Below are 24,005 nucleotides of genomic sequence, written 5' to 3'. Positions count from 1 at the left end.
CTGCGTGGGTTTCCTCCCAGGTTCTCCGGTTTTTCCTCCCACACTCCAAAGACATGCTGGTAGGTTAATTGGATCATGTCTAAATTGTCCCTAGTATGTATGAATGTGAGTTAGGGACCTTAGATTGTAAGCTCCTTGAGGGTAGGGACTGATGTGAATGTACAATGTATATGTAAAGCACTGCGTAAATTGGCGCTATACAAGTAACTGAAATAAATAAAAAATAAATATCTTCTTTTAATAGACCCAGAAATAAACGTGAGGGACCTGGTATGCTGGTTTTGGCACCAACTCGAGAATTGGCTCTTCAAGTTAAGGCAGAGTGTTCCAAGTATAAATACAAAGGATTTGAAAGGTACGCGTTTAGTTGATAACAAATTTACATTTTTTTTTTCTTCACATAAAGAATACTTCACAGAAAAGTGTTTCATAAAAAAAAAAATCTAAATGTTCCCTTATTGAACAAAGGCATGGTACAGATGCAAAAATATGGACAATGTCAAGAAGTGCATTATACACTGACAATTTTAACCACTTCAGCCCCGGAAGAGTTTACCCCCTTCCTGACCAGAGCGTTTTTTGCGATTCGGCACTGCATCGCTTTAAGTGACAATTGTGCGGCCGTGTGACTGTGTACCCAAACAAAATTGACGTCCTTTTCCCCCCACAAATGGAGCTTTCGTTTGGTGGCATTTTATCGCCTCTGTTTTGATTTTTTGCATTATATACAAAAAAGCGAAAATTTTGGAATAAACACTATTTTGTATTTTTTGCTATAATACCCCCCCCCCCCCCTCCTTTTTTTTTTTTTTTTTTTTTTTTTAAAACACATTTTTTCTCGGTTTAGTCCGATATGTATTCTTCTACATATTTTTGGTAAAAATCGCAATAAGTTGGTGTCTACAAAATAGGGGATAGATTTAATTTTTTTTTTATCGTGACTGTGACATGGCGGACTTATCGGACAATTTTGACACATTTTTGGAACCATTGGCATTAGTACAGCGATCAGTGAGATTAAAAATGCATTGATCACTGCCAGTGACATTTTTACAGTAAAGGGGTTAACATTAGGGGCGCTCGAGGTATTGCCTATGTTCCCTGGGAGGTGATTCTAATTGAAGGGGGAGGGGACTGACTAGAGGAAGTGACGGATCGTGGTTCCTAGCTTGTAGGAACACACGATCTGTCACTCATAACAGAACAGGGAAGTGTGTGCTTACGCACACTCGTCCCTGTTTTGATTCCCTCCTGCTCACAATCGCACGTGGCTGGCGGTCATTGCAACCGCCGGCCATGGGCATTGACACCCCCGCTGTGAAGCAGGCATGTGTGGCGCACGCCTGCTATCCAGTCCACGCGAGCCAATGTATAGCTACGTGGTTTCGCGCAGGGGAGCCAACCTGCCGCAGTATAACTGCAGCGGCTGGTCCGGAAGCTGTTAAAGTGAGCAAAATGCACATCAGGCAAACTTATAGGCGAACAGTTCTAACACTGTGGGTAAACCCCAAAATGGAGAATAATCAATAAAAATAAGAAAAAAATAACTCCAATTCTTGCCCAATCAAGACCCCAAAGGGAAGGTAAAGCAGTCACTCCAGTACCAAAATCAAAACACAGGAAGGAAGTGCTCAGCCTAAGCTGTCCATGGCTGCGACACCTTGTCGAATTTCTTGGGGCAATTCCTGTTAACCTACAGTGCCTTGCGAAAGTATTCGGTCCCCTTAAACTTTTCAACCTTTTGCCACATTTCAGGCTTCAAACACAAAGATATAAAATTTTTATTTTTAGTGAAGAATCGCCAACAAGTGGGACACAATTGGACAAGGTTGACAAGGAGCAAGGAGATTACAATATAACATCCCCCAGGGTCTGTCCTGATACACAAACCGCTTCCGTTAGTTTTTGGATACCAGTACACTTAACCCCCTCGAGTAGCTGGAATATGTAGTATGCACCCACCCAGACTCTTTAGACTTAATATCTAGGGTCCCAGGAGGTGGTTTTCTTGCCGGACATGTGTGGGAAGTACAGTGCCTTGCGAAAGTATTCGGCCCCCTTGAACTTTTCAACCTTTTGCCACATTTCAGGCTTCAAACATAAAGATATAAAATTTTTATTTTTTGTGAAGAATCACCAACAAGTGGGACACAATTGTGAAGTGGAACGAAAGCTATTGGATTTTTGAAACTTTTTTAACTAATAAAAAAATGAAAAGTGGGGCATGCAAAATTATTTGGCCCCCTTGCGTTAATACTTTGTAGAGCCACCTTTTGCTGCGATTACAGCTGCAAGTCGCTTGGGGTATGTCTCTATCAGTTTTGCACATCGAGAGACTGAAATTCTTGCCCATTCTTCCTTGCAAAACAGCTCGAGCTCAGTGAGGTTGGATGGAGAGCGTTTGTGAACAGCAGTTTTCAGCTCTTTCCACAGATTCTCGATTGGATTCAGGTCTGGACTTTGACTTGGCCATTCTAACACCTGGATACGTTTTATTTGTGAACCATTCCTTTGTAGATTTTGCTGTATGTTTGGGATCATTGTCTTGTTGGAAGATAAATCTCCGTCCCAGTTTAAGGTCTTTTGCAGACTCCAACAGGTTTTCATCTAGAATGGTCCTGTATTTGGCTGCATCCATCTTCCCCTCAATTTTAACCATCTTCCCTGTCCCTGCTGAAGAAAAACAGGCCCAAACCGTGATGCTGCCACCACCATGTTTGACAGTGGGGATGGTGTGTTGAGGGTGATGAGCTGTGTTGCTTTTACACCAAGCATATCGTTTTGCATTGTGGGCAAAAAGTTGTATTTTGGTTTCATCTGACCAGAGCCCCTTCTTCCACATGTTTGGTGTGTCTCCCAGGTGGCTTGTGGCAAACTTTAGACGAGACTTTTTCTGGATATCTTTGAGAAATGGCTTTCTTCTTGCCACTCTTCCATAAAGGCCAGATTTGTGCAGTGTACGACTGATTGTTGTCCTATGGACAGACTCTCCCACCTCAGCTGTAGTTCTCTGCAGTTCATCCGGAGTGATCATGAGCCTCTTGGCTACATCTCTGATCAGTCTTCTTGTCTGAGCTGAAAGTTTAGAGGGACGGCCAGGTCTTGGTAGATTTGCAGTGGTCTGATACTCCCATTTCAAAATGATCGCTTGCACAGTGCTCCTTGGGATGTTTAAAGCTTGGGAAATCTTTTTGTATCCAAATCCGGCTTTAAACTTCTCCACAACAGTATTATGGACCTGCCTGGTGTGTTCCTTGGTCTTCATGATGCTCTCTGCGCTTTCAACAGAACCCTGAGACTATCACAGAGCAGGTGCATTTATACAGAGACTTGATTACACACAGGTGGATTCTATTTACCACCATCAGTCATTTAGGACAACATTGGATCATTCAGAGATCCTCGCTGAACTTCTGGGGTGAGTTTGCTGCACTGAAAGTAAAGGGGCCGAATAATTTTGCACGCACCACTTTTCAGTTTTTTATTTGCTAAAAAAGTTTAAAATATCCAATAGATTTCGTTCCACTTCACAATTGTGTCCCACTTGTTGGTGATTCGTCACAAAAAAATATCTTTGTTTGAAGCCTGAAATGTGGCAAAAGGTTGAAAAGTTCAAGGGGGCCGAATACTTTCGCAAGGCACTGTACATTAAAGTGTATAAAGGAAGGGCAGCATTATTTTATTTTTTTTCCCCATGAATCTACGGAGGGAGGGGAATGGGCTTTCCATCTTAGAATAATTTCCCGTTTGGCATAATAGAAAAGCTATGCTAGTAGTAGTTTAGTACACCTAGGCTGCTGCTCATCCTGGGTCCCCAACGGAGCCACCACCTCCTTCTAATACGAGCAATCCTTGGGCAGCTCCAGAACATATGGATATACCTTCCTTCACCACTACCACACCTGGGGAAATCCTGTGCAGTCTCTGGGGGGGTATAATTGACCCTATGCAAAAATTTTACCTGTATCAACTTGTCCTTTTGGAAGATGGCATTAAGTTGTTAATCTCTTCGAACAGTCTTCCCTGTCCAAATCTGGAAGATCGTTTTTCCACCGATCCCAGATTCTACCCATTTTGGGAGATTCTACACTCAGCAAGGCCAAGTACAGAGTTGACCATGATTTAGATAAGTATTCTTGAGCTAATAATTCTTCAATGGGGTCCATAGATGGCCTCAGTGGGGTTGGAAATGCAGCATGACGTAGCTACAGGTTTCAGAAATGCATCCAACAAGGTAAGCTAAATTTGGCCTTGAGATCCAGGAAGAGGTACAAAGCCCCTGCCAAGAACATATCCCCGATGGTTCTAATGCCATAGTGGGCCCACACCTGGGGGGTCAGGAATAGAGCGACACTGGGAAAGGTTGGGGTTCCCCCACGGCGGGTTAAATGGGGACCACTGATTGGGATGGCCAAACCTGCGCCTAGCCTCCAGACCCTTAGTGTTGTTCTAGTGGGAAGCGCAAGGCCAGCATAAGCCTGACAACCCCTATATACCAGTTTTCCCAGCTTCTGGAACGACCCAAGAACGGACACCTCCAAACACACAGCTGCATTGGCCTGAGGGTGCACAAACCACCACCGAACTGTGACCAAAATTGCTGCCCAATAGTAGGTCCGCTAGTCAGGCAAGGCCAGCCCTTCGTACCACACAGGAAGACTCTGGTTCCATTTGGCTAATCTAGGGAAAGCATTCCCCCCCCAGATAATGGTCCCAATAAATCTATCTATCTGTCTGAGAAAATGGAGCCAGGTATCCATATTGGGCAGTTACAGAATGTACAAAAATTTGGGGAGAAATATTATTTTGAGCAGATTTATATGGCTCAGAAGATTCAGTGGCAACAAAAATTCAGGAATCGCATTTGGATCGAAGCTGAGATAATACCGACAAAAATAAAAATTGGTCAATTCCTGCCGAGCCTGGATACCCAAATACCTAAACTGATTGATCCAGAGTAATGGGACGTATGCAGCAACTTCTCTAGCTTGGGCATTTTAGGGAAATCATGTCTGGCCCAATTAATACGAATGCCCAAGAATCTACAAATTCATTAGATATCCAGTGCGGCTATTGCAGACTCGTCGACATCCTGGAGGTATAAAAGTGCGTCGTCGGCATACAATGAGGTTTTTTCCTCCCAGGGAGCCCAGCTTTAAACCCTTAATCCGTTCAGAGCCTTGCATTAAGATGGCCAAAGGTTCAAGGGCAAAAAGGGCAGGGGATAGAGGACACCTCTAAATGAGTACCTCTTTACAGGGGAAAGGACACAGGCTATGATTAGTTTGAATATGTGCTTTGGGTGCACTATAAAACATATGCAGCCACTGGAGTAATTTATAGACAAAACCAAATCTATGTAATGTCTCCCCCAGGAATTTGCACTCGGCCGAGTCAAACGCCTTTTTAGCATCAAGGGTTGCAATGGCCCTACTTTCACTATTGGTATGGGACACAGAGGTTAAGAGAGGCGTCGTAGGTTGATATTGGTGCCCTTTCTGGGCATAAACCCTGATTGGTCCACATATTGGTGTCCACATTTGAGGGCTATCGGTCTATAGCAGTGTTTCTCAACTCCAGTCCTCAAGGTGCCTCAACAGGTCATGTTTTCAGGTTTCCCATTATTTTGCACAGGTGATTTGATCAGTTTCACCGCCTTAGTAATTACCACAGCTGTTTCATCTGAGCGAAATCCTGAAAACATTACCTGTTGGGGCGCCTTGAGGACTAGAGTTGAGAAACACTGGTCTATAGGAGGAGCAGTCCTTAGGGTCCTTGCCCGGTTTGAGCATCAATACCACTGCCTCAGGAACCAGGAAGAGCACTCAGGGAGAAAAAAATGGTCAAAAAGTGAAACGAGTCTAGAGGCTAGCAGCTCCTGATAATGAGTAAAATTCAGTCGAGAGGCCATCCATCCTGGGAGTCTTCCCAGCCTGGAGTTGTGAAAGAGCACTCTGCATCTCCTCCAGGGTGATATCATATTCCAGACCTGCATTCACACTCAGGGTGAACAGTAGGGAAAGCTACTTTGTCCAGGTAAGTATCTAATTTAACAAGAGTACAGTCCACCCTAGAGTGCAGAGCTTGGTAATATTAAAAAAAGCTCTTTTATACTGCTAGACAACCTCAACACCTCACCACTTGAATACTTTATACCACTAATGTGGGTGAACGCGAATTGCCCCTTGACCAACCGTGCTAGCAATCTTATTTCTGTATTCAAAAAACCGCTGGCTGGTATTCAAAAGGGACTTCTGTTACATCTCAACCCTAAGTAGGGAGACCTCTTGCAGAGCTTATTGGCATGCCCCATAAGTGCCCTGATCAGGGTTAGCCACATAAGCAGCCTTCCTCTGTCTGGCCGCCTCCTCCAACCCCTACAGAGACTGCACTGGCACCTTTCATGCCGCAGTGATATGGGAAATATACCCCCCCCCCCCCCCCCCCCCAGTCCAGGCCTTAAAAGCACAACACTGTATTGGGGGGTGGTCTCAGCATTGGTCAACCAGTAATGGCATATTCCCTCCTGGACTCCATTCTCATTCCAATATCTGGACAGCCTCTCCCCAGGGGAACCCGGGACAACTTCAGCAACATGGGAGCATGGTCCGATACGCCACTGGGTAATATCTACTGCATAGACCCTCTGGAGCAAGGAGATTACAATATAACATCCCCCAGGGTCTGTCCTGATACACAAACCGCTTCCGTTAGTTTTTGGATACCAGTACACTTAACCCCCTCGAGTAGCTGGAATATGTAGTATGCACCCACCCAGACTCTTTAGACTTAAAATCTAGGGTCCCAGGAGGTGGTTTTCTTGCCGGACATGTGTGGGAAGTACAGTGCCTTGCGAAAGTATTCGGCCCCCTTGAACTTTTCAACCTTTTGCCACATTTCAGGCTTCAAACATAAAGATATAACATTTTTATTTTTTGTGAAGAATCGCCAACAAGTGGGACACAATTGTGAAGTGGAACGAAAGCTATTGGATTTTTGAAACTTTTTTAACTAATAAAAAAATGAAAAGTGGGGCATGCAAAATTATTCGGCCCCCTTGCGTTAATACTTTGTAGAGCCACCTTTTGCTGCGATTACAGCTGCAAGTCGCTTGGGCTATGTCTCTATCAGTTTTGCACATCGAGAGACTGAAATTCTTGCCCATTCTTCCTTGCAAAACAGCTCGAGCTCAGTGAGGTTGGATGGAGAGCGTTTGTGAACAGCAGTTTTCAGCTCTTTCCACAGATTCTCGATTGGATTCAGGTCTGGACTTTGACTTGGCCATTCTAACACCTGGATACGTTTTATTTGTGAACCATTCCTTTGTAGATTTTGCTGTATGTTTGGGATCATTGTCTTGTTGGAAGATAAATCTCCGTCCCAGTTTCAGGTCTTTTGCAGACTCCAACAGGTTTTCATCCAGAATGGTCCTGTATTTGGCTGCATCCATCTTCCCCTCAATTTTAACAATCTTCCCTGTCCCTGCTGAAGAAAAGCAGGCCCAAACCATGATGCTGCCACCACCATGTTTGACAGTGGGGATGGTGTGTTGAGGGTGATTGGCGTAAAAGCAACACAGCTCAACATATCGTTTTGCATTGTGGGCAAAAAGTTGTATTTTGGTTTCATCTGACCAGAGCACCTTCTTCCACATGTTTGGTGTGTCTCCCAGGTGGCCTGTGGCAAACTTTAGACGAGACTTTTTCTGGATATCTTTGAGAAATGGCTTTCTTCTTGCCACTCTTCCATAAAGGCCAGATTTGTGCAGTGTACGACTGATTGTTGTCCTATGGACAGACTCTCCCACCTCAGCTGTAGTTCTCCGCAGTTCATCCAGAGCGATCATGGGCCTCTTGGCTGCATCTCTGATCAGTCTTCTCCTTGTCTAAGCTGAAAGTTTAGAGGGACGGCCAGGTCTTGGTAGATTTGCAGTGGTCTGATACTCCCATTTCAAAATGATCTTCATGATGCTCTCTGTGCTTTCAACAGGAGCCTGAGACTATCACAGAGCAGGTGCATTTATACAGAGACTTGATTACACACAGGTGGATTCTATTTATCACCATCAGTCATTTAGGACAACATTGGATCATTCAGAGATCCTCGCTGAACTTCTGGAGTGAGTTTGCTGCACTGAAAGTAAAGGGGCTGAATAATTTTGCACGCACCACTTTTCAATTTATTTGCTAAAAAAGTTTAAAATATCCAATAGATTTCGTTCCACTTCACAATTGTGTCCCACTTGTTGGTGATTCTTCACAAAAAATTGAAATTTTATATCTTTGTTTGAAGCCTGAAATGTGGCAAAAGGTTGAAAAGTTCAAGGGGGTCCAATACTTTCGCAAGGCACTGTACCTTCAAAGAAGATTAAACACTAGGAATCGTTTGAGCGGAATTAAACCCCCTGCACATTCCAAGAGACTATGGAAACTTGGCAAATGCTACAATGACTGTCAACCAGTGTGTACATACTCCAGCCCTCCAGGGCAGCCCATAGCGAGGAGCTTCCAGCCACCCCCAACCCGCCAGGCCACAACAAAATTGTCATTGTGTATGAGAAAAAAGGACCATACCATAAAGGAAAACCTAAACTGCATTAATAAAGGAAAAAAAAACACATTTGCAGTCCCCGAGTTACGAATGACTCCTACTTACAAACGGGTGTTGTGACGTCGCTGCCAGCCATTTGTGCTCCACACGGTTCCCGGATACTGCAGAGCAGCCATTTTGCAGCACCAAACACATACCACATTGCTGTACTGCATGGCCACAAGAGCCCCAAATGAAAACTGCACACACAGAAGCGCCTGGAACATCCCACATCACTGCACAGGTTGGAGTTGCTCTCAAAAATTTACAGTTCTGACTTGCAAACAAATTCTAGTTAAGAACAAACCTACAGTCCCTAACTTGTTCATAACCTGGGCACAGCTGTAATCCCAAAAAAGTCCTCCTAAGACTGCAACACAGAAGAAGGGAGTCAGTTGGGTCGCAGGTAGCAGTGATCTAAACGGCTCTTCTGCAAACAGTGGGATTCTTGCCCTCCGCTAGGCCAATGACTCAGAGATTATTCTGTCTGCACCTGTTCTCGGCATGGTGCTCCAGCACCTTGACCTGGATTGCAGGGAGCGGATTGCGCTTTTGTTATCTGCCACATTGTCTGCAAGCAGGCCCCTAATGGTAATTTAGGGATCCAGGGGCTCCTCAAAAATCAAACTGTTTTGAAAAAAATATGACATTTTATTAGAAAAGTTAAAAGGCAAGTTGGAAAAACCCGATGATAAAATCACAATGGGTGCAATTACAAATATGGATAACATTGTGCATTACACACAAAAGACCATGGACTGTCGGGTAATGTGTACAATAGAGAATATCCAACGCATTTTCAAGTTTACAGCATTGATCATCTTCAGGGTAAAGTGGTTCTAGGATTGACGTTTTTATGTTTATAATTGACAAGAATAAATATAAAAATTAATTCTGTATTGGTTATATTCAAACTGCAGTATAGATATACACTGACCATGTGGTTTGTGTAGAATATCATTGGTATTGCATCCTAATAAAAACCATGGAAAACATTGCTGCCATAGACCATTCAGACGAGTCCAGAGGGTGGAGGTGCACTGTGAATCCAAACAAGACCTCCCACAAAGGGCACTCTGCTTCAGCCCCCAAAAAGGAAAACGCCACACTGGGACTAATACACCTGGTGTCTGTGAAGGAAAGGGTATAACTGGTTACAAAAAAATAGATGGAATAAAGCATAAGCATATCGGCTAAACTCTATATTCTGGGGTGGTTATTCAGACATTGCATAGACCTTTTTGCTAAGTGGTTTACAGCTTTGAAGCTGGGATCACCTAGGTCATGGATATACAATTAGTGGACCTCCAGCTGTTGCAGAACTTCAATTCCCATGAGGCATAGCAAGACTGACAGCCACAAGCATGACACCCAGAGGCATGATGGGACTTGTAGTTTTGCAACAGCTGGAGGTCCGCTAATTGCGTATCTCTGACCTAGGTCATACAGTGTGGCATGGGATGTTCAGACTGCACATCAAAATTTAAGCTGTTCACTTAAAAATGGGGGACAGCATAATTATAGGTGGAGTGGTAGAGACCACTGAGCATGGTTAGGTTATTGCAGTCCATAAAGTATGGATGACAAATAGTTCAATGAATTTGAATATTGGAATAAAGATTTCATCCTATAATTACCTGCAGTGTAGCTTGGTCTCTGTTCAGTGTGGTGTAGCTTGGTCTCTGTTCAGTGTGGTGTAGCTTGGTCTCTGTTCAGTGTGGTGTAGCTTGGTCTCTGTTCAGTGTGGTGTAGCTTGGTCTCTGTTCGGTCGGGTCTCTGTTCGGTCTGCGACTAAGCGCCAAACTGACCTCCCCTATAGGGGAGAGTGTCTGTAATCTTGTGGGTCCAGTAAAGCCCCCCCCCCCAGTCCCCAGCGTGTGAAATCGCCTCAGCACGGACAGCTGAATGGCAATCGTGTCCAGGATCCACCAGAAAGTGGGCACCCTGATGTCATCTGCCAAAGGGGAGGAGTGCCGGATTTGACATTGCAGTGAAGAGGACCTACGTCGGCAGCTCACGGTGCATCTGGGCGCCTTGGCAACCAAATGAACACTCGGCTAGCGGAATCTAATAATAAAAACCGCCGTGGTGTAGGAAATGCCACGGACGACCCCCGTGCGCCAATTGAATGAAAGGGAAGGGACACTTAGCCCCCAGAGGACAAAAATCTTGGCAGGCAGCAACATTTCCTCAGAGTGGAACAGAAAAAAACCTTTTGGCTTCAAATGAAAATTAGTATCTTGGTTATATACATCTGCACAGTATTGCACGGTCAGACATCAAGATCATGTTATGTACACATGGAAACCATTTTTGTCAATCGTGTAGACCACTATTGCACAGTTAAGGAAGAAACAATGAAAACAGAAAACGGCTCAACTAAGAATCCACTAGCGGGGAAATGATTATTGCCAGTCTTAATTTCGGTCATCTGGTTCCCATTCAGGTCCTCCTGATGTGAAGCCTTCTAGAAATGGCCTAGATAGATTCATTTAACCCAGGAGGTTTTGTCTAATTCAGGTGGAAAATCCACCTTTATGCTGCAAAATAATTTTGTTCCAACCCCCCTCCTCGCATAACAGGGTGTATGCGATCCAAAATTACAAAGGATATTTTTGGGGAAAATCCCATCATGAATTGCAGTCTTGTGTCTTCCCAGGGGAAGACTCGTAATACCTTTACCTTTTTGGATGTGACAATTCAGAAGGGAGAGGATGGTCTACTTACAAGTAGCCTGTACCGCAAACCCACAGCTGGCAATTCAATATTGCATGCGAGCAGCTTTCATCCCAAAGCTCTAATCTCCTCTATCCCATACAGTCAGTTAGGGCTGCAACTATTATTTTCATAATCGATTAGTTGGCCGATTTATTGGTTCGATTAATTGGTTAATAACCTTAAAAAAAAAAAAGTGGGTCATATTGACGTTCATTTTCAACCACAGTGACGGGAAAATTTGGAAATAGAAAACTTCTTGGTCAAAGGAATTTTCAGACAGCGTATGTGGTTTTTGTTCAGAATTGAAGTGAAAATTTGAAACAAAATTCTTTCATTCAGCGAATGTACAAAGATTTTTGATCTGAATATTCTCACCTGAAAATTGATCCGTGAGGCCAGCATAATGCTCGATACACACCTATGCAGTTTTTTTGCTTTTGATCTGTTTCTGCAGTACTTTTTGCTGTGCGTTTTTGATTTTTGCGCACGTGATTTTACTGCAATTTGCGTTTTTTGCAAATTGCTGCAAAAACGCATTACATTCTTTTCTGTAGCTTCTCCATTGAAATATATTGAACCAAAACAGCACCGTTTTGCGTTAAAAGTCCCTGACCCTTTCCAAATATGCGGCGTCTGAAAAACGCACAAATATGAACGTGTCCCATAGGAAACCATGTAAATGAACCGTAGTGCGTTTCTGCAAAAAGCACCAATAAACATATATAGATGTGAACCAGGTCTAAGATGTTTAGTAACATAATGGGGTTAAAAAGACTAAAATTAGCCCTTTTATAGTACAAAAAAAGCAGATGATCACTACTGGAAGGGGTTAAAATTTTTTTTACTGTAGAACAGTGAAAGTAATATTTACAGTAGTGATTATATTTGTACTATAAAGGGCTCATTTTATTTTATTTTTTTAAACCCCATTATGTTACTGGCCGATTAATAGATTATGAAAATAGTAATCGATTAATTTCATAATCGATTAGTTGTCGATTAATTGATTTGTTTCAGCCCTACAGTCAGTACTTGCAGATTAGAAGGAATTGCTCAGATGACAATGTATTTAAAAGAATGGCTATTGGCGACCTACTGATGATGGACCCTATAATTGGTCCATTTGTATCTGATGCCCCTGCATTCACCTTCAGACGGGCCAAATCCTTGAAGGACCAATCGGTCTCAATTGAATTCAAAGAGGGGGAGGGGGGTCCAGGGACCTTTTTAGATGTGGAGGGTGTGGCTACTGGCAGTTCAAACATCAGGCTACCCAATGGGGAAAGATACAAACCCAAACATTATGCCAACTGTCGCACGTTTGGTGTGGTCTACCTCTTGATATGTAAATGCATGCTTTTATGTAGGCAAAACAATGCTAGAATTCTGGCAGAGAGCATATCGCCATATTGCCTCTGAAGACTTGTAATCCAAGTCTTCCCCTGGGAAGACACGTGACTGCAATTCATGATGGGGTTTTCCCCGAAAATATCCTTTGTAATTTTGGATCGCATACACCCTGGTATGCGAGGAGGGGATTGGAACAAAATCCTTTTGCAGCATGAACAAAAGTGAATTTTCCACCTGAATGTGACAATCCCTCCAGGTTTAAATGAATCCTATATCTTTTAAGCCATTGCTAGGCTTCACATCAGGAGGACCTAAATGGGAACCTGATGACGGAAATTAAGACCGGCAGTAATTATTTCCCTGCTAGTGGATTCTTGGTTGAGGTGTCTGTTTTTCATTGTTTCTTCCTTTTTTAAAGGGGCTGTAACACCCGTGGGTTTGTGTGGTCCCCCCCCCCCCCACCTTAATGCATTCTAGGTGAAAAACCTGTCGCTCAGCAGCCCCCCCCCCCCCCCCAAAAAAAAACCCCTGTTTCCCCCGACGAGAACAAGCACACCAGCTCCGGCCGGGGTCTTTTTGTCCTGATTGGATAGATTGAGAACAGCAGTTGGCTCCCGCTGCTGTCAATCAAATCCAATGAGTCCTACTTTGTGTGTGAATAGACGCAGGACACAGGGACACACCCACACGGGTTTCCACAAAGGAGATCGATTCTCCAGGACACTCAATAAGAGGAGGAGCCAGGAGCTCCGCTGAGGGACCCCAGAAGAGGAGGGCCTGGGGCCACTCTGCAAAACCAACTGCACAGCGGAGGAAAGTATTCCTCGTGTTTTTTTTTTTTTTTTGTTTTTTTTTTTTGTTTTTTTTTTTGTTTTTTTTTTTGTTTTTTAAGCCAAAGGTTTATTTTATTTTTTTTGAAGCCAAAGGTTTTTTCTGTTCCACTCTGAGGGGTTGTTGCTGCCTGCCAAGATTTTTGTCCTCTGGGGGCAGTATGTCCCTTCACTTTCATCCACTTGGTGCATGGGCCCGCCATGACGTTTCCTGTGCCGCTTCGGCTTTTGTCATTGGGGGCCGTTAGAGGAGTGTTCACTTGGTTGCCTTGGCATCCTCGGTTGGGCCGCGGGTCCTCGTCACCGCAACGTCACATCTGGCGCTCCTCCCCTTTGGCGGATGACGTCAGGATGCTCTTATCCTGCCGTCTGCTGGATGCCAGTCCAGCAGAAACCCAGATATAAAGGGGGTTGAGATAGAGGGGGAAATGCATAAGACAGCCGCATTCGCGGATGATATTCTGTTTTATGTATCTAGCCCACGAATCTCCATGCCAAACTTGTTAAAGGCTTTACAGGAATAAGGGGAATTATCTAACTTTAAAAATTAACCCAAGCAAGTCAGAAATCTTAAACGTAAATATAAATTTGAGAAGAACTTGACATTAAGAGAGAATTCCCATTTCTATGGCAAAAAGAAATTAAATATTTAGGGATTAAACTGACTGCATCAATAGAAAAAATATACCAAATAAACTATATCCCCCTTCTAGAAGAATTGAGAGAAGAAATAAGGAGAATGAGAACAAAGCCCCTGTCATGGTTAGGAAGAATTAATGCCTTAAAAATGATTATTCAACCTAAATTCCTTTATAAATTTCAGCTATTACCAATATATATCCCCCCTATATTTTAAAATGATAAATTCTTTAATTTCTAAATTTATCTGTAACAACAAGAAACCTAGAATCCCACTGAAGACTTTGCAAAAGGGAAAAGATGAGGGGGTCTGAATGTCCCAGACTTTAGAAAATATTACGAAGCAGCAGTGTTAACACAGGTGGTGCAATGGGCAAAATTAGAAAGTAAAAAAAGATGGGGAAAAATAGAACACAGTTTATCAGGCACAAATCTAGGTAGAGAAATCTGGACTCCTTTAAAATATAGATCACTAGGGAAGACAACACCTTTGGTCACAAAAAATGTGTTTAGAGTATGGGAGGGAATACACAAACATAACAAGTGGAAATATAATTCCCCTTTAATTTATTTAAAAGATAATGATTTTTTTGCACCTGGTAAAAGTATAATAGGAGGGAAATGGATAAAACAAGATAATATGCAATTACGACACATAATTAAAGAGGGGAAATTGAAAACACTAGCAATATTACAGAAAGAAAGGGAGGGAGATATTTTAGAAGATCTCGAGAAGTAAAGAAGTAAAGAAAGAAAACCAGGATAATGTGAAAAATTTAAGGGCATGAATGTATTTTTGTCCTATGGTTTTCTTTTAATACTTGATTAGGTTTTGTACGTAACTTAAATGAAAAATTTAAAGAATAAAAAAAGGGAATAAAAGTGACACACATTTTTTTTTTTGTTTTTTTTATTTATTTATTTTTTTTAAAGTTTTTTAAAGAACAGTGAAAAAAATTTAAAATAAGTTTAAAATTATTATTTTTTTTCTTATTTTAACGCGCCCTGTCCCACCAATCTTGCGTGCAGAAGCGAACGCATGTATGAAAGCGGTGTTCAAACCACACATGTGAGGTATCGCTGCGATCGGTAGAGTGAGAGCAATAATTCTAGCCCTAGACCTCCTCTGTAACTTAAAAAGTGCAACCTGTAGAATTTTTTAAACATCGCCTATGGAGATTTTAAGAGGTAAAGATTTTGATTTTAGTATTAAATTATTTTTCCCCAAAAACGTGCGCTTGTAAGTCCGCTGTGCAAATACGGTGTGACAGACAGTATTGAAACAACCACCATTTTATTCTCTAGGGTGTTGGAATAAAAAATATAATGTTTAAGGGTTCTAAGTAAAGGGAAGGATAGGCTGGCATTGCTGGTTGTCATTCCAACGGCCACCACAAGAGGGCGCCAGATTCCAGAAGGAACCATAGGATCGCAGAAGGCCTCAAAGCCGCGGGCTCAATTACCGGCGGCGCAGCCCGACGCGATCACGCCGGGGGGGGGGGGGGTCCACGGAGACAGGATACCCCCAGCTGTGCTGCCCCAGGCGCCAGGTCGCTAATTCTAGTCGCAAATGTGACCTGGCGCCCGGGTTTTGTCGAGCCCTGCCTTATGCCCAGTTCCACACCAGGCTGTGTCTCCACACATGGTCGATGTGTCTTCAAGGGCGTCCGACCAGGTTAGTCAGACAACGCCACATAAATCACCAAGGGGGAACAAGAAGCTCAGCCGCTGCTCGAGAGGTCGCTCACATACTTCGGTGGGCAGAGCGACACGTTCCTGCCCTGTCGGCCATTAACATCCCCGGGATGGAAAATTGGCAAGGCGGACTATCTAGACGGACGCTGGACCCAGGAGAATGGGCATTGCATCCGGAGATATTCAGGCTGTTGTGCCTGAAATGGGGCACACCAGATGTGGATCTATTGGCCTCCCGCCTCAATCGGAAGGTGCCGAGATTTGTGTCCAGGACAAAAGATCCGTGGGCAGACGCGCTGGTGGCTCCATGGGATCAGTACCAGCTGATCTATGCCTTTCCTCCGCTAAAACTGTTGCCATGCCTGCTGCGCAGAGCGGAAGCCGAGGGGATCCCAGTAATCCTGGTTGTCCCAGATTGGCCTCAGCGGCCCTGGTACGCAGACCTGGTGCGTCTGGTGGCAGACGCTCCCTGGCGACTGCCGCTGCGAGAGGACCTCTTATCGCAAGGTCCAATCTTTCACCCTGCTTTACCATCGCTGGCTTTAACGGCATTGCTATTGAGAGCCAGGTGCTGAGGAACTGGGGTCTGTCGGACTCTGATTCATGTTGAGGGCGCGGAAATCTTCTTCACGGAAGATATTTAATCGTACCTGGAAGGCCTATATCTCCATGTGTGATGAGAAAGGGTGGCATCGGTGCTCCTTTTCTATATCCAGGATCTTGCTGTTTCTCCAGCAAGGTGTAGACCAGAAGTTGGCGTTTAACACCATTAAGGGGCAAATTTCAGCTCTGGCTGTCTTTTTTTTTTTTTTTTTTTTTTTTTTCTGAGACCCCTGGCGTCTCATTCATTAATGAGTACCTTTTGTTCAGGGGGTACGACATGTAGTCCCTCCAGTGCGGCCTCCGTGGGATTTGAACCTGGTGTTGGCACTTTAAAAGCCGCCGTTTTGAGAATATCGGAGATTCCCTTGTTGACCCTTTCACAAAAAGTGGTTTTCCTAGTGGGTTTCGGAATTGGCGGCCTTGTCCTGCAAGTCGCATTATCTGGTCATCCACAGGGATAAGGTGGTGTTGCATCCGCAACCGTTCCTTTTTTCTGAAGTTGGTCTCGGGTTTTCATATCAATGAGGACGTTGTATTACCATCGTTGTGTTCTAAGCCGAAGCACCCCAAGGAGGTGGCCCTTCACGCTCTCAACGTGGTTAGGACTCTAAAGGTATATTTGTCTGCCACAGCTTCCTTTCGGAAGTCAGACTTGCTGTTTGTTTTCGGTGGCTGGTCCAAAGAAGGGTATGGCGGTCTCGTCTGCCACCATCTCTAGGCGGATCAGACAGATTGTAGTTCAAGCCTACGCCTTGAAGGGGCACGTGCCCTCCTTTCTCGTCACGTCCCACTCTACAAGGGCAATAGGAATGTCTTGGGCCTTCCGACACCAAGTGTCTGTCGCTCAGGTGTGTAAGGCGGCGACCTGGACGTCTGTCCATACGTTTACCAAGTTCTACAAGGTAGACATCGGTGCATCGGTTGTTGCCTGTTTTGGCCGAAAAGTTTTTTTGCAGGCGGCTGTGTAGTTGCAATTAAGATTTTTTTTTCTTGGTTTTTCGATAAAAACGCAGTATTGTTTGTTAATGCACTGTTGCGTTACTTCCACAAAAAGTTTGCGGTGTTGGATCTCTCCTGTTGAGAATACCCAGTTATATGGCGGTGGGTTTTTCCGTACACTGCTGTTTTTTGTGGGTTTAGTTTCACTAGTTCCCACTTGCCATGGTGGATGAAGTGTTAATGCTGTTTTTTTTCCCCCACCCTTTGTTTAGCACTGCTTGAGGACATCCCATTTAGAGGAGCTGTGTCGGTCTGTGAATATAAGAGAAAATAGGATTTTTGTACTCGCCATAAAATCCTTTTCTCTGTAATTCACCAACCGACACAGCACCCACCCCTCTCTTTCTCTACGTTGTACTGCTTTTTGACATACTGAGTCTGCTGGGGAACCAGGGAGGGTTGTTAGAACAGGGTCCACCCCCCGGGGGGGCGGTACTGACAATTCTGTGTATTGTTATAATTTTGCCTAGTTCTCCTAGTGGCAGGCTAACTAACAAACCCATTTAGTTAGAGAGGAGCTGTTGGTCAGTGAATTACAGAGATAAGGATTTTACGGTGAGTACAAAAAATCCTATTTTAAAAATTTTTTAGTTGCTTTTGTTTATAGCACAAAAAATAAAAAAAACGCAGGTGTATTCAAATACCACCGAAAAAAAGCTCTATTTGTGGGGGAGAAAAGGGACGTCAATTTTGTTTGGGAGCCACGTCGCACGACAATGCAATTGTCAGTTAAAGCGACGCAGTGCTGAATCGCAGTAAGTTCTCTGGTCTTTGCCCAGCTAAATGGTCAGAAGCTTAAGTGGTTAATGCATAAAATGCATTAAGGTGGAAAGCCCTAAGGCCTCTTTCACACGGATGAGCCATTCGGGTCTGCCTGTCAATTTTTTTAGGCAGACCTGAACAGATGCTCCATAGACCTCTATGGAGCTTCAGATGTCAGCTGATGTGTCCGCTGACATCCGACCTGCTCCGATCCGAAAGTGTGACGGAGGACAAATCTACTTTTCCATCCGTCATCGGATAGGGTGACGACGGACTCTGCGGTCCGCCGTCATCTGATCTCCCATAGAGGAGAGCGGCGCTCAGACAGGTCCGTCCCTGCACAGTGTCCAGAGACAGACCTGTCCTCTTCCTGCTCAGCGGGGATCGACAGAGTTATCCCCGCTGAGCAAGCGGATGTTCACGGGACGGATCATCACGGATCCGTCCCCTTTGAAAGAGGCCTGATACTTTTACAACTCCTTTTTAAAAGAGACTGCTCCTAATCTCAGCTTGTTGCCTGTATAAAGTACACCTGGGAGCCAGAAATCTTTCTGATGGGGTATCAAATACACATTTCACTCGTTAAAATGCAAATCAATTTTTCTTTTCTTGCATCAGGGGACATAGTAATGACACAACAAAGCTCTTAATTCACTCGCTGGTCATCTCCCGCCTCGACTACTGCAACTCCCTTCTCATTGGCTTACCTCTACATAGTCTATCACCTCTTCAAACCTTACCGATCGCTCTGTGTCTGCTACTCCTCTCTGTCAATCCCTCCACTGGCTTCCACTCAGCCAAAGAATTAAATTCAAAATACTAACAACTAGATACAAAGCCATCCACAACTCTGCCCCCAGCTACATCACTAGCTTAATCTCTAAATCCCAACCTACTCGTTCTCTTCGTTCCTCTTAAGACCTGCTCTCTAGCTCCCTCATCACCTCCTCCCATACTCGCCTCCAGGACTTTTCCAAAGCCTCTCTAATCCTATGGAATGCCCTACCCCAATCTGTCCGCCTATCTCCTACTTTATTAGCTTTTAGACGATCCCCGAAAACTCTTCTCTTCAGAGAAGCCTACCCTACCCACACCTACCTGTATTTTCATTTTCTCCATCAGCTCATCCCCCCACAGTTATTACCTTTTTGTTTCAACTTGACCCTCCCTTCCCTCCTGTATTGATTTGTATTGTAAGTGTACTGTCTGCCCTCATATTGTAAAGCGCTGCGCAAACTGTTGGCGCTATATAAATCCTGAATAATAATAATAATGTGGGTTATATCGGACCATCAGGTGCTGGACACTGGCACGCCCCTTAAGGCGTGAACTTCCCCCATATAACCCCTCCCATTACTGAGAGTCCTCCAGTTTTTTCACCGGTGTCTAAGGTGTTAGGCACGTGTAAGGATGTGTTGTACAGAGCTCCACAGGCAGTAATACTTTGAGAGCCAGCCATCCTGACCGGATCCGTTCTGATGTCTCCGTAATGGACTAAATGAATGGTACCCGGGCCTCGTCATCCGAAGACACGAGGTTTTATTTGCGAATGCTTTAAGAGCTGGACCCTGGGATCCAGTACTTTTTGGTTGTAAGGCCAATAAGTTTACTGGTTTCCTTTTAAGGTCTCGGAGCCTACCGTGAAGGGCGAAGATTGTTTTTTTTTTTTTTTTTTTTTATCTCTGATAAACCCTGCTGCAAGATAAGGTAGGGAAGATTTTCTCAGGAATCTCTCCTTCCATGCATTGTGATGTCATGTCTGTGTCACCACTGGAGGCTCACCATTCACCATTCTGACGCTGGAAACAGGAGAAGCTCCACTCTCCTATCCATTCAAGCCAGCTCAGGTATGAAGGGGGTGGGGGGGTCTGATCACTGCCCTGGGCCCCCAGATTGGTGATTTTTGCCTGATTGAATGCCAGCCAGCTGCCTTAATTTTTTGAAAAAAAAATAAAAAATTTTTGGCAAGCTGAGCAGAGGAATTTACCCCCGCCGCTTGTCATGATGCCAGTGCTCGCGCAGGAGATTCAACTTCCCTGTTTGAAAAGGGGGCGGTGTTTCTGTGCAGGGGGCGTGGCTAAGCGGCGGCAGAAGCTGTCCACGCGTGTAGGAAGTCGTTTAGAGCTCTGCAAGAGAAGCTGCTACCTGGCGGTGGAGGGACAGAGCAGAGTGGTTGGTCAGGTTTGGTGACGCAGGCATTTCCCTTTTGACAGCATTGTACTGTATAGCTAGGATTAATAGCAGTTATTGTACTGTATTATAGCCTAGCAAGTAAAACATTCTTTTGCTGGTACTGCCTCTGCTTTGTACTGTAAGCTATGAGTGACAAAGGGACCAGGAACTCCTCTAAGGGTTCTAAGGGGTTAATGGTTCTGCCTGATCAGCAGGCCCCGCAAAGGGCTGGTGTATTTGACGCACTGTCTCACAAATGCTATGAAAGACTCGATCGTTTAAGCCCTATGGCTTATACTTGGACTAGTGCATTTTTGCAGAGGTCTGTGGCTGAAATATTCAGCCGAAGCACAAGGTGAAAACCCTTAGCCAGTCTGTCCCTGGGGTACGACTATTTAGAGTGGATGAGTACATCCAAAAGGGGTAAAGCCCTCTTTACCAGTGAAAGGGGGTTCAAACAGTTCTCCTTTAATCATGCAGCTTCTCCTATGCCTGGGGTATCTGCCTTTAGGCAGTCTCGACGGTCTCAATCGTCAGGTTCAGGACAAAGTTCCCAGGGGCAGCACCAGGATCTTGGGGGCAGAAAGCCCATAAAGCAGAATGCTAAGGCCTTCTCATGAAGGAGCAACCCCACTTGTTTGGGTGAGGGGAAAGGTCCTGCGTTTCTCAGTCTGGCAGGAACAATGTTAAGAGCAGAGGGATTTCTGCAATTTTTTTTCTCTAGGTTACATCTAGAGTTTCAAGAGCCCGGATGGCGCAGTCGGCTTTTGATCTAAGGGTCCAGGGTTTGGGTGCTACCTGTGGGGTCCTTGGGGCTGCTGATGCGGCAGTCTTTATGCAAGAGTGTCAGTCTCCTCAAAGAATGCTCCTAAGGTTCCAGAGAAAAAAGTCTTTCTGGCCTCTGGATCAGCTGTTATCCCAGTCGGTGATAGCAGAGATTCCCTTAGTGGAACAGGTTTTTTTTTTTTTTTGGTTGAAACCTTTTAAGGTCCCAGAGCCAAATGGAGGTAAGACCCATTCTAGATCGGAGATCTGAATCGGCACTTGAACATCCGATCAATTTCATAATTTGATCGGCTGTGTCCATCCTGCAGGGAAGGGAGTTGCATTGCATATGCCAAATTTTCCCGCTTGCCAGAAATTTCTGCAGTTTGAAATATAAAATTATTTTCTCTTATGTAACTTAATGGGTTGTACAGCCTGCCATTAGGAAAAACTAGGCAAAATTGTTGCACAATACACAGAACTTTAATCCCGCCCCTGGGGGGCAGACCCTGTGCTATCAACACCCACTGCTGCCAGCAGCTTGTTTTTATTTTGCCTAGCGAGCAGAATGACCTAGGAAACCCTGCGGGCCTCTCGGTCCATGTTTTTGCTGCAGGTTTGCTGCTCTTTGCGCAAGATAGAAGATCTCAGGATCTTTTATTAACTGCCGGCTGGGTGACAGGCTGGTTAATGATATCCTTGTAGTCTCCCCAGTGCGGCCATCGAGCGTGAGCAGGCCACAGCTAAGGCTCGGCAGGCCACGACATGCCTCAGCTCCAGAGGTGGTCGTGAGCTTCAATGCTCCGGGGTATACATATGACCGGGCTACTGCTGTCTGGATCACAGTATACCGGGCCAACAGCTACCCTGTAACTGTGCAAGAGTAGGTCTGTGATGGAATGTCTCCCAGCTCTTCAGGACTGGCAAGTGCGACTCTCCCTGCCTTGGTGGTCTGAGCAGGTGGGCATTCCTTGGTGGGGTCGATTTGGGGGCTACCTCGCCTCCCTATCTTCTCTCCCAAGTCCCTGTCACCCCTCCTCCCCCCCCCCCCTCTGAGGGGTGTGGCTGCATGCGCTGCAGGTGGTGTGTGTGTTCGCCGTTTTCTCACCTGTGGGGGCTCTGTGCGGCTGGCGTTGGTCCAGGTCTGGGGGGTCCCAAAAGGTGTTTGTGGAGGTTGTTCTGGCTGTTAGCAGGCAGCCAGTTTTCATTTTTTGTTCTGTCACCGCATGGCGCAGTCCGGCGGCCATCTTGGATGAGGGAAAGCTGATATTCCCCTGATGACCTTGATTTCCTATTACTTGCATTGGAGGCCATTTTCTTGAAGCCTGAGCGTTTTTGTTTTTTTTCACCGCTGTTCTCTTGTGGCAGCATTACTGCTCTCACTTGCTGTTTCCTGTGTCCACTGTGTGTTCAGGACACTGGATGGCTCTTTGCTGAATGCTGAAGCTAGCTCTGCAGATCGTTGCACCGCTGTTTTCTCCACTCTGCAACTGGGAACCTCCTAGGGACTCCAGGCACTGCTGTGGCTTTCACAGAATGCCCCAGGGTGGTGAGTCTAGCGCTAAGTACCACCCCCCCATGCGGCGGCAGCAGGAGGGTGGGACCTACCCTGTCCTAAGTCCCCTTGCCAGTGGCAGACAGGCTAGGGTCAGCACGGCTTCATAAACCAGTGTTTCTTCCCCTGAAATCCAGGATATAGCAACCGGGTCACCTGCGGTTAGCGCGGTTTGCATGGACACCCTGACGGCGGTCCTGGACTCCTATGTTGCTAAGATGGAGTCGGCACGTGGCAGGAAGAGTGCATGTAAGAGGCCCCTGCCCCCCCCCCCCCGTCCTCTGGGGAGAGCTCTGATGCAGACTCGGGCCCTGCTGCGGCTGGAGACCCCTGCTCTGACCTATCAGACATGGCTGACCAGGACCGTTCGGACAGTGAGGATGATTCCCTGTCCGGGCGCGACAAGGTGCTTGTTGGAGCACTTATCACAGCTGTGCGTGATACCCTGAAGATTCAGGAGCCAGCGGATCCCTCTGCTGATGTTCCGGTCCCTTTTGGGTCCCGCAAGCCAGCACGTTCACCCAAGGTGTTCACGTATTTGACTTATTTTGACAAATTCATCTGCAGGTAATGGGGTCACCCGCAACTGACCTTTTCGGTCCCCACAAATTTGGCGGTGCGTTACCCTTTTGAGGAAAGCCTTCTCAAAAAGTGGTCAGCTCCACCGGTTGTGGACCCCCCAGTATCCAGGTTAAATAAAGTAACCACAATCCCGGTTGAGGGGGACTCCTGCATTCAAGAATCCCACGGACAGGAAGGCCGAGGCAGTGGATCGTTCCTTGTTTACGGTTGTGGGGTCAGCCGTGCGACCTGTACTGGCATCCGCACTGGTGTCAGACACTGACTGGGCAGAACTTTTGCACCGCGAATTAGGAGAGCAGAATGCCTCCCCTGTCTGCGTGGAGCTAGCAGACCAACTAGTGCATGGCCTTAAGTAGGTGTGTGACGCGGCCCTGGATACTCTCCCCGTTATCCAAGGCTCAGTGTCAGCTGTGGTGCTGAGGCGCCTCATTTGGCTGAAATGCTGGTCTACTGACCAGGCATCCAAGAAAGCCCTGACGGATCTTCCCTTCCTTGGCGTGCAGCTCTTTGGAGCCTCGTTGGATAACATTATTAAAAATGCCATGGGTGGTAACAGTACACTATTCCCACAGGCCAGGAAGGCTAAGGAGCCACGCCGCAGGCAAGGGCCCTCTTTTTCCGCTCACAAGCGGCTTTTTCGTCTGCCCGGTGCTTCGGCGGAACGCCCCCAGCCCAATAGGACGCCCACGAACGGGCGGAAGTGTCCCTGGCACCGCAAACCTAACAAGTCTGCGAACAAAAGTGCT

At 45.6% G+C, this 24,005-nt stretch overlaps 1 protein-coding gene across 1 annotated transcript in view; it reads left to right on the top strand.

Annotated features, from left to right (window-relative positions):
• The window catches only part of DDX43 (DEAD-box helicase 43), a 433,112-nt gene that overhangs the window by 146,332 nt on the left and 262,775 nt on the right, over positions 1-24,005 (top strand). Inside the window, exon 8 of the mRNA XM_077490306.1 lies at positions 245-355. Within this exon, the coding sequence (XP_077346432.1) occupies positions 245-355 (111 nt within the window). The remainder of the gene's footprint in view (positions 1-244; positions 356-24,005) is intronic.

This window comes from Lithobates pipiens, unplaced genomic scaffold, assembly GCF_037356315.1.
Source record: "Lithobates pipiens isolate NorthernLeopardFrog02 unplaced genomic scaffold, aLitPip1_a1.2 Scaffold_18, whole genome shotgun sequence".
Classification (NCBI taxonomy): domain Eukaryota; kingdom Metazoa; phylum Chordata; class Amphibia; order Anura; family Ranidae; genus Lithobates; species Lithobates pipiens.
The sequence above is the reverse complement of the archived record's forward strand: the minus strand, read 5'-3'. Positions and strand labels throughout refer to the sequence as shown.